General features: G+C 48.2%; 4 protein-coding genes across 6 annotated transcripts; 2 read left to right on the top strand and 2 right to left on the bottom strand.

Annotated features, from left to right (window-relative positions):
- The first annotated feature begins 38 nt into the window (after window positions 1-38).
- On the top strand, window positions 39-1,438 carry Nup35 (nucleoporin 35). The gene is made up of 2 exons (XM_018109541.3): window positions 39-340; window positions 407-1,438. The coding sequence occupies exons 1-2, from the start codon at window positions 190-192 to the stop codon at window positions 1,267-1,269; spliced, it is 1,014 nt and encodes a 337-aa protein (XP_017965030.1). The 5' UTR covers window positions 39-189; the 3' UTR covers window positions 1,270-1,438.
- Hou (GID complex subunit 8 homolog protein Houki) lies at window positions 1,339-2,598 on the bottom strand. The gene is made up of 2 exons (XM_018109548.3): window positions 2,250-2,598; window positions 1,339-2,146 (listed from the first exon to the last, which is right to left on the bottom strand). Exons 1-2 carry the CDS (start codon window positions 2,365-2,367, stop codon window positions 1,587-1,589), a joined length of 678 nt encoding a protein of 225 aa, XP_017965037.1. The 5' UTR covers window positions 2,368-2,598; the 3' UTR covers window positions 1,339-1,586.
- A 173-nt stretch (window positions 2,599-2,771) lies between these two features.
- On the bottom strand, window positions 2,772-5,283 carry Ing3 (Inhibitor of growth family, member 3). Its single transcript, XM_018109539.3, has 4 exons — window positions 5,144-5,283; window positions 5,006-5,077; window positions 3,547-4,924; window positions 2,772-3,487 (listed from the first exon to the last, which is right to left on the bottom strand). The coding sequence occupies exons 1-4, from the start codon at window positions 5,169-5,171 to the stop codon at window positions 2,902-2,904; spliced, it is 2,064 nt and encodes a 687-aa protein (XP_017965028.1). The 5' UTR covers window positions 5,172-5,283; the 3' UTR covers window positions 2,772-2,901.
- Window positions 5,284-5,406: 123 nt separating this feature from the next.
- Window positions 5,407-9,183, top strand: DNAlig4 (DNA ligase 4). 3 transcript variants are annotated; one of them, XR_016197333.1, is made up of 6 exons: window positions 5,407-5,713; window positions 5,773-5,937; window positions 6,009-6,931; window positions 7,000-7,449; window positions 7,507-8,623; window positions 8,683-9,183. XR_016197333.1 is itself a non-coding variant. In XM_018109534.3 (5 exons), the coding sequence occupies exons 1-5, from the start codon at window positions 5,407-5,409 to the stop codon at window positions 8,419-8,421; spliced, it is 2,760 nt and encodes a 919-aa protein (XP_017965023.1). In that variant the 3' UTR covers window positions 8,422-9,183. The 3 variants fall into 3 exon arrangements, 1 of the variants encoding a protein (XP_017965023.1); XR_016197332.1 differs by having other exon boundaries at window positions 7,507-8,950; window positions 9,032-9,183; XM_018109534.3 differs by having other exon boundaries at window positions 7,507-9,183.
- The last annotated feature ends 164 nt before the right edge of the window (window positions 9,184-9,347 follow it).

Raw genomic sequence — 9,347 nt, 5'->3', positions numbered from 1 at the left:
GCACGCCAGTGCTATCGAAATATTCGATAATCTCCATTGCAACAGTGTGGTCGCAACTCTAAGGCAGAATTAAATACTGTGATGCATGTTAATGTTTAAATAGCGGCGTCGGTTGTTGCAGTTGTTTGCATAGTGTATTTAGTTGTATTTGTATTGTTTTTGCATCAGATTGTAAATTTGTTAAATAGAATGGAGCCCATGAATCTTGGCAGTCCCGTCAGCAGTCCTGGCAGCAATCAAAGCCAATATTTGCCGCCTTTTCTCATGGGCGACTCACAGGCAATGACGCCCCAAAACAACACGCTCTCTCCAAAGCTAGGGCGGTATAATATGAACTTCGGTATGCATTTAAAGAGCAGTGTGGTTAGAGAACCATATGCAAATGATGTATAATTGTTATTTGCAGCTACGTCTCCAAACAATAACACTCCCCAGGATACGAGCTACAGTAATCCACAGCAACTAAATCGCTCAGCATTGGGGACCCGTACCTTATTTGCTGGTGGCACCAGTGGGCCTGCTGGTGGTGGTGGTAATGGCGGGAGTGCCAGTAGCGCAAACACTAGTCATCAGGCTGGTCCACCCACTCAGGGTCTATTCGATTCGCTTCGCAACGAACAGCTGTGCGGCACGCCACACCGCACACATCTGGGCATTCTGCAGACATCCCAGCTGAACAGCTCGAACTATAGCTTGAATCAAAGCTGCCAACCGCCAACCACGCAGCTGAATGACTCGTTCGTGCCAAATGCACCCAATGCTGTCAACGCCTCGATGCGTGCCCTCTGCTCGCCGCTGGGTGCTAACATGTCCCCGTTGAACATGTCGCACACACCTCAGGCACGGAATAGTGATTTTTGGGTGACTATCTTTGGCTTCGCACCCGGAGCCAGTTCCATGATACTGCAGCACTTTACCATGTGCGGCACAATTGTGGATGTGGTGCACGCCCCACAGAACGGCAACTGGATGCACGTGCGGTTCGCGTCGCGTATCGAGAGCGACAAGGCATTGAATTACAATCTAAAGGTGATTGCCAACAACGTCATGGTGGGCGTCACTCGTTGCACCGACGAGAGCGTCATCAACAAGGAGAACGTGAAATTAGCGGAATCAGAAGCAGATGCATTCAGACCGAAGGTGCGATCGCTGACACAGCAGTCCTACAACATCGCCCAGAATGAAATTCACATATCGCCCAATAGAAGTGTGCCCCAAAAGAGCACGGGCCTGGTAAACAAGGCCATGGATCTGATTTTTGGTTGGTGATCGATCAATCCAGCTGCTCTGCATCGGTAGCATTAGGTTATTTTGTAATAAAATGAAATGCAATCAATGTTTGTTGTTCGAAACCAAATTCAGCTTCAGATATTTTCAATCTTGCAACATAAAATCCTAATGCGTACGTTTATAAAATATATATATATATAGAAATAGATATAGAAATGGTATTACTTTGCCTTGCTTGCACATACTACTCCATTCACTTCACTCTAGCACTGTCACGCCCGCCCGCCCACTCATACATTTGTTATATATTATTGTTTATCCGTTAGCCCCGCTTGTGCCGTCTGGGTAGTCCACACTTATTTATTCTCCAGCTGCGCAGTCTCTAGATCCTTCATCTTCGGATAGTTGATCGAACGGCTGTCGAGCTTTGATTGGGCCCACAATATAAGCTTCAGCAGAAACATCATCTTTGGCGTCGAGTCCTCGTTGTGCTCGCATCGCAATATAGCCGCATTGAGCTCACTGGCAATCTTCTGTCTGTACGATTGCTCCAGTAGATCGGCAAAAGGGCTCTCTTGCGGCTTTTCGAATGCCAGCAGGGCAAGAGTACGCTCCAGCTCAAAACGGATGTCTTCACCCGACTCGGACAGCTTCGACTGGGCAAAGACCAAGGCCTCCTCTACCTTGCCCGCACGAATTAGCTCAATCAACTGCAGTTGCTGCAAGTGGAAAAATAAATAGAACTCGCTGCCCAGCAAGTCCGGATGCAACTGGTTGACCAGATGCGTTGCCTCCTCAATTCGGCCCGCCTGCACAGCCTCCCGTATCAAGATGCGATCATCCAAGCTGCTCAGCTCAACACTAGGCTCTAGCTCGGCTTCGTGCTGGAACTTTTCGGCTGCCTCCTTGAACCCCTCTGTGAGGAATCGAAATTGATATACATACATATTTAATAGGGAAAAATACCAAATGGATTGATTTTTCATCTCTTGCTTTTCCTAATTAGTACGAGTGTTTACCTGTGACCAGGTAGTTCATGATTAAACGATTCATGTCCGCCTGCTTGAACGGGAACTGTTCCAGCCGTTGCAGCCATTCCTCTTTAGTGATGGCCTCGCTTTTTTCATTATAGCTCATTTTCTTGTTTTTCCGTATTTTGCCAATTTTGAGGCCGTTATTTGTAACCGTTGGGAGCACGTAATGAGTTGGTTTATGACCGTCTCGCCACTTACTTCTTCAACCGTAGATACAATTACGGTATTGATTTACGATCGCACGACGCAAAATACTTTTTATTCAGCTTGTTTTCGGACAAAGCCAATGTTGCTGCTGCTAGTACCGTCACTTAGTGATGTGCATTTTATTTGCGATGTACAAATCCAGCTTTCGAAAATGCGATATACCAAATGGCTATCGATATATTCACCCAGTTAATTCAATTGTTTCCGATTATTAATTTATATTCTAAATGTTGTTTGAGGTTTAATTATTGTAAGGAGTCCTTAAGTCCATGAGCTAAATGCATATTAAAAAGTGGTGAATTCTCGCTCCGCTGATCATTTTATTATTTTTTTCAGGCATCTAATATTAGAATATATATATAATATATTGAATCTATGGTAAGTTTTTTATATCTCCCCGAACAGGTCCAGCTTCAGCTCAACTTGTGGCTCAGTTCTTCCGGTTGCCACGACGTCGCATAGAAGCTGTGCACTTGGGGCAATACCACTTGCCCTTGGGCGGCTGTGTGATGCCCACGCATGGATAGTGGAACCACTCGAAGGGGCAGGCATCATTGTCGCAGGCAACCATGTCACCGTAAGATACTTGATTGCAGGTGCAGTAGCGCGGCTCGTTGGGATCATACGACCATTCGCCTTCATTGGTTTGCTCCACAACCAACCCGGTATCGCTAATGGTTAGATTTGCGCCCGGAGCTAGCGTAGTGCTCGGTGGCAGCCCAATGGGCGCCGATGCTACGTTGTTAACTGTGGGCAGCGTGACAGGCGCTACTGTGGCTGCCACTGCAGCAGCTGTCGCATGGCTAGTGGCCAACTGATTCGATGGTGGATTGATGGCCAGTGTGCCCTGGCCAAGATTAGCGTGTTGTATGGGTGCGGCGGAGGCAGTTGAAAGCATGTCTACAGAATCAACACTGATCGAAGATGACGACGATGCAATCGAATTGCCCGACGACGAGCCATCCCAGATCTTGTAGGCTATTCCACTAGGCACTGAAATGCTGGCATTCAATTTTCTGCAAGAAAAAACAAACCATTAGTGAACAGACCCCAGCAACAGTTGAGTTTCATTTACTTCTTATGCTTCTTTTCGTGATGATGCTGATGGTGCTGATGCTGATGATGTTGGTGCTGATGTTGATGTTGGTGCTGGTGTTGCTGTTGATGTTGCTGTTGCTGCTGCTGCGGCTGTTGCTGCTGTTGTTGCTGCTGGTGCTGTTGTTGTTGTTGCTGCTGCTGTGGCGTATGATGGTGCACGTTGGTGGCCAACGTGCCAGTCGCTGGCTGAATGCTACTATTGTGTACCGCTGCTGCTGACCAGAACTCCGTGCCGCCCGCAACGCCAGCGCCGTGAATGGCTTCGTAGCTGGCCTTCAGGCTGGCCGTGCGTCTGCCCTGCGGCATCTGTTGGGTGGCAACAATCGCCTGACTGGCGGCTGCCGCAATGGCACTGGAGGCAGCGCCTCCGCCACCAAACTGATGCAGATTATAGCTGACCGTGGTGTTGCCATGGCTGGCAGTTATGCCGGCGCCCGACCCAGTGCCCGTGCCCGTCACGGAGCCAACGGTTACGTTGTTGCTGGCAGCGGCGGCTGCTGCTGCTGCTGCAGCCGCTACAGCTGCACTATTGCTGTTGGCGTTGAGCACACTGTGCGCACTGAGATTTGTGGGCAGCTGGCGCACAATGTTGGCGGCCACGGCGTTAGCGACTGTCGTGTTGTGGTTGTTATTGCTGGAGCTGGCACTGCTCGGTGCAACGGGAAGAGTGGCGTGTGTGGGTAGTGCATTGACATGATTGCCACTGACAGGATTGACAATGCTGCTGACACTATTGCTGGCAGCGGTGACCACGGGCAGCGACTGATTCAGATTGGGCCGCTTCTCCGGCACGGGCACCGTGCAGATTGTCTCGCGGCGCTTCTCCAGCTTGCGATGTCTCTGATGGCTGCCACTGGACGAGCTATTGTTGCCAGACAGGCTATTCAGTGCCGAGCTGTTGACCACCAGATTTCCGCTGGTGCTGCCCGTGCTGGTGATGATGCCCGCGGCGCTGTTGATGTTGCCCGACATTAAATTGCTGTTGACGCCGCTGCCTGTGTTATAATAGCGGTTCTCCTTTTGATTCATGCTGAGCAAGAGGGCCGTCGCAGCCGTGGAGTTGTTGCCGTCCAATTCAAGGGAGCGCTTTTCCAATATCTCTGTAATGCCATTGTTGTCTGCCTCCAGTTCACACTTGAACTTGAAGAGCTCGCTATCCAGTCGGCGCAGATAGCGCTCGACGAGCTCATGTATTTGGGTGGCAATAGCAACTTTCTCATCCGCATCCTCCATCACTTTGAAATAGTTGCCTCGCAGGCTATGGAACTCCGTATATAACGAATCGTACTGCAGCTCACCGCGTTTGCACTGTTGAAAGAACATGCGTGACTTTTTATCCAGCGAGTCCATGTCGTCTATTTGTGTGTGTCCGTGCGAGCGTGTATAACAATGGACAATATTAATGAATTATTAAATTTGTTTATTTAGTTACTTACTCTGCACGGCCAGATCTAGTTCACGCATCTCTGTGAAACGGTCTCGCAGCTCTTGAGGCAGATGCTCAATCACTGTAACACAAAATTGATGAATATTTAATGGCATTTGATTTGTGTGCACGTCTCCATGTCACTTACTTTCCAAATAGTCCTCCAAATACAACATTTTGGATTTGAAAATTGTCGAATTTCGTATAGTAAATCACTGAATTGTTGACAATTGAAGAAAAATTATACTTTTAGTTGCCAGTGCTGTAAAACGAAAGTATTATCGGAAGTTACTAGCACAGAAAATACCATATAAAAATATCGATGATGTGTCGCGTATCGATATATTCCGATTTGTTGTGACATGTTTCTGCCGACTTCTCATATCCTCAATGGTGAAATCATAACCCGCCATGGACATTTCAAACACAATTAAATTTCGTGACATTTGCAAAATGATGCAGAGAGTTAAAGAGGCAAAAACTATGCAACGCAAGGAGATCATATTGAAGCGATACTACGATTCCTTCTGCAAGCATCGAGATGCTTTTCGCCAGGGCGCTAGTCTAACGGCAAATCAAACAGAGGATGGTGCCACCAGCTTTTATCCAGTGCTGCGCCTTCTACTGCCTGGCGCAGATACGGCACGCGATAACTACGGTCTACAGATAACAGCACTGGGGCGACTCTACTCGCGCATTTTACAGGTGGCCAAAGATTGTGAGTCATCCCGTAGCCAATGCTATCGCATCCAAATAACTGATATATTCATTCCTTAGCTAGTGATTATATACGCCTTCAGAATCGAACTGCTTCCTCGTTTCGCGACTATGCAGACGTGGTGTATGCTGTTCTGCACCCTCGCTGCCACAACGAGCCGAGTAACCTGACGTTGAAGCAAATCCACGACATGCTCGACATTATTGCCAGCGAGGATACAACTGGTATTTAATTATTTCTGGATATCTAGCTGGATAACTAATGCTGCAATCAACTCATTCCATGTGCTCTTTAGTAAAGGAACGCGAACTGACACGTTTCACGGAACTGGCTTCGGCCGAAGAGCAAAAATGGTTGATACGCATCCTGCTTAAGTCGATGGGTTTGGGTATTGGCGAGCAGCGAATTTTCGGGCTGCTTCACCCGCTGGCCAAGGACATGTATCAGCGTTGTTCGGATCTAAAGCGCATATGCGTGCTATTGGCTGACAACAATATAGCCCAGGAAGCATCTTCTACGCGCGCTGTCAATGCTAGTGGTGCCACCTCCAGCACAGTCATCAATTTAAATACCATCATTGAGCCCTTTCAGCTAATACGGCCCATGTTGTGCGAAAGATTCCCGGGCAAGATCGAAAGCCTTATGGAGTCAGATGTGCTATATTTGGAAAGGAAAATGGATGGCGAGCGATTTCAGCTGCACTATGCACGCGGCATGTTTAAGTATATATCCCGCAACGGCGCCGATTATACGAGAAGCTTTGGTGGCAGCTACGAGACCGGCACCTTGACGCCACACCTGCGCACACTGCTGCCCCTGGGCATGGAGTCGATCATACTCGATGGCGAAATGATGATATGGGACACACAGCAGATGCGGTATCGCGAGAAGGGCGAGAACACAGATGTGAAGCATTTGAAACCGGACCGTAGCTGGCGACCCTGCTTTGTGGTCTACGACCTGCTCTATCTGAACGGAGAGAGCCTGCTGGACATGACATATGTGCAGCGCGCCTATAAGTTGCAGGAGCTGCTCACCGAACAGCAGGGCATTCTGCAGATAATGAGGGGCCAGAAAATCACCTCACTCGACCATTTCAACACGCTATTCCAGCAGATGCTTGACTCCAACGCTGAGGGCATTGTGCTAAAGAAACAAAACTCCATTTATAGGCCCGGAGTGCGTGTGGGCGGTGGCTGGTACAAGGACAAAGCGGACGTGAGTTGCATCTTTGAGTAGCGCTTTTCACATTAACAAAATCCTCATCTCTTTTATTAACTGGCCAGTACATAGAGGGCCTAATCACTGAGTTCGATGTGCTGATCATTGGCGGCTTTTACAATCGTAAGCGAACCTTCATCGAATCATTCCTGTTGGGCGTGCTGAAGCCGGGCGGCGGCACTGAGCGCGACGAGGTCTATAGCATCGGATGTGTGGCCAATAATACGCGCCAGCGCGGTGTTCTCCACAATGAATTGAAGCCCCATTGGCGCAATGCGAGCACGGATCCACCTCCACTGTGGTATCACTACAGGCCCAACGAGAAAGAGGGCGCTCCCGACGTCTGGATCCAACCCGAAAATTCGATAATCTTGCAAGTGAAGGCAGCGGATCTAACGCCCAACGGCGCCTACTACACGCCCAAATCGTTGCACTTTCCGCGCACGCAGATGATGCGCATTGACAAGGTCTGGCACGAGTGCATGACGCTGGAGGAATATACGCAACTCTGTCAGGTCTGCAATTCTTCTTATAGAGAGTGAAATCCATTTAAATTTATATTCGTGTTACAGGGTCGTGGCGCCATTAAGAAACTGAATAAGCGTCCGGCGAACCTCAGCGATTTTACGACGGAGCGCAAGCGCCAGAAGATCACGCCAGCCGAACGCAATCGCCTCGGACTGGCTGCCTATGAGAAGCGTTACGATGCAGAGCCCTTGGAGAGCAACTCTCAGCTATTTGAGGGTTTTACCTTCTGCATATTGAGCGGTTGCCGCGAGCATAGCAAGCAGGAGCTTCAAGTGCTGGCCGCTCAGAATGGCGGCACGATTGTTCAGAATCCTTTGCCGAACGATCCAAAGTGCATCTGCATAGCCGGTGATCCGGTTTACCTGGTTAAGCGTCTGATGCAGCAGCAGCCGCGCACAAATGACATTTTACGCATGGATTGGCTGCTGCGTGTGTGCAATAAGCAGCAGATCGACCTACGGCCCAGGGATGTGTTATCCGCAACCGAAGCGCTGCAGCTGCAATTTGCGAAGAGCTTTGATAGGTTCGGTGATAGTTTCACAGATTTGTTTGAAAGCATCGATGAGCTGGAGGAAGTGCTGCAGGACATCAGCGATACAGAGCTCGACTCTTTAGACGTGGATGAGCATGAGCTGGAAAAACTGGAGCAACAACTGCTGGGTAGTGAAAGCCTCAACATCTTCTCTAAGCATTACGCCTGCATGTATAATCGCGATGCAGACGAGCTGGCCAGGCTGCTCTTCATCCAGCGTGGCGGGCAGCTGGTTAGCGAAACAGAAGAACCGAATCCTACGCTTGTGCTCGTATGTCCCAATCGCCTCAACCCCCAAGACTTTGAGCAATGGTATCAGACACATTTCACTGCGCAGCCAGTGCAGGTTGTCAGCACGGATTGGATAAGGCAATCGCATCGCGTCCGTTGCGCTCTTCCTACAGCAGAGTATTTAATCAAATTTTGAAAATTGTCTGGCAGAGTTATAGTAGTAGTAGTAGCAGTAGGCCGTGCCGTGCCGTTCGTTAGGTTGTTTGGATAGCTTCCGTAAAGCACTCATACACTTTATATAATTCACCGACTCTACACCAAAAAAAAAAAAAACAAACTATTATTATTTAAAAAAAATTCTCTAAATTTTGATAAGGTCGTTACCAAACTCAGTAATTGTAAGTATCAACTGTATATGAGTGTCGATCGATGATGTGGATGATTGGGTTCGCCCTAGATTTCGATACCCGAGGAGTCGCCATGCTCGTCAGAACAAAACTGGAAGTGGACAGGGCCAACCGCGAAAGAGAGTCGAGTACACCCGGGCGCAGATTTGGAAGCGGGCCTCGCAAACATGGAGCACAGTGGTCGACGATATGGACGCCCCAGCGATCGCATATCGCAAATGGGAACCAAGTCGACAGCACCCAAGAAGCGTAAGGGCCAACATATCTGAATACGAGGCTGCCCCAGGCTAGAACTCTCCCTTTCCAAATACCTTTCGAGTGAGCTCCCATTAAGCATGCTGAGTGCATTCCATTGGGTTTGCTTAATATATAACGATCTTCTGATTTCCCTTGAAATAGAAGAGCTCGGATGAAATGGAAAGAGATAGCAAATAGCAAATTATGTGTCTAAGAAGGTGGCAAACGAGTTGCTTACGTGAATTTTGGTATGCCCCTCTTTAGCAATGTACTAGAACTGCAAAATATACATAACATTTGGACCATTTACAATAGATTGAATTCAATTTTATTTCATATTCAAACACATGTAAGTATATTCGGTGAAAATAATTTCAATTTAAATGATATTGGATTTGGATAACAATGCTGTGAAATTGAATTTCCACGTTAGTCCACTTGCTGTAAATGACATCAAAAATACATCAGCTTTGTTGCT

This window comes from Drosophila navojoa, chromosome X, assembly GCF_054131105.1.
Source record: "Drosophila navojoa isolate 15081-1374.11 chromosome X, UAZ_NAV_1.0, whole genome shotgun sequence".
NCBI classification, from domain to species: domain Eukaryota; kingdom Metazoa; phylum Arthropoda; class Insecta; order Diptera; family Drosophilidae; genus Drosophila; species Drosophila navojoa.
The sequence above is the reverse complement of the archived record's forward strand: the minus strand, read 5'-3'. Positions and strand labels throughout refer to the sequence as shown.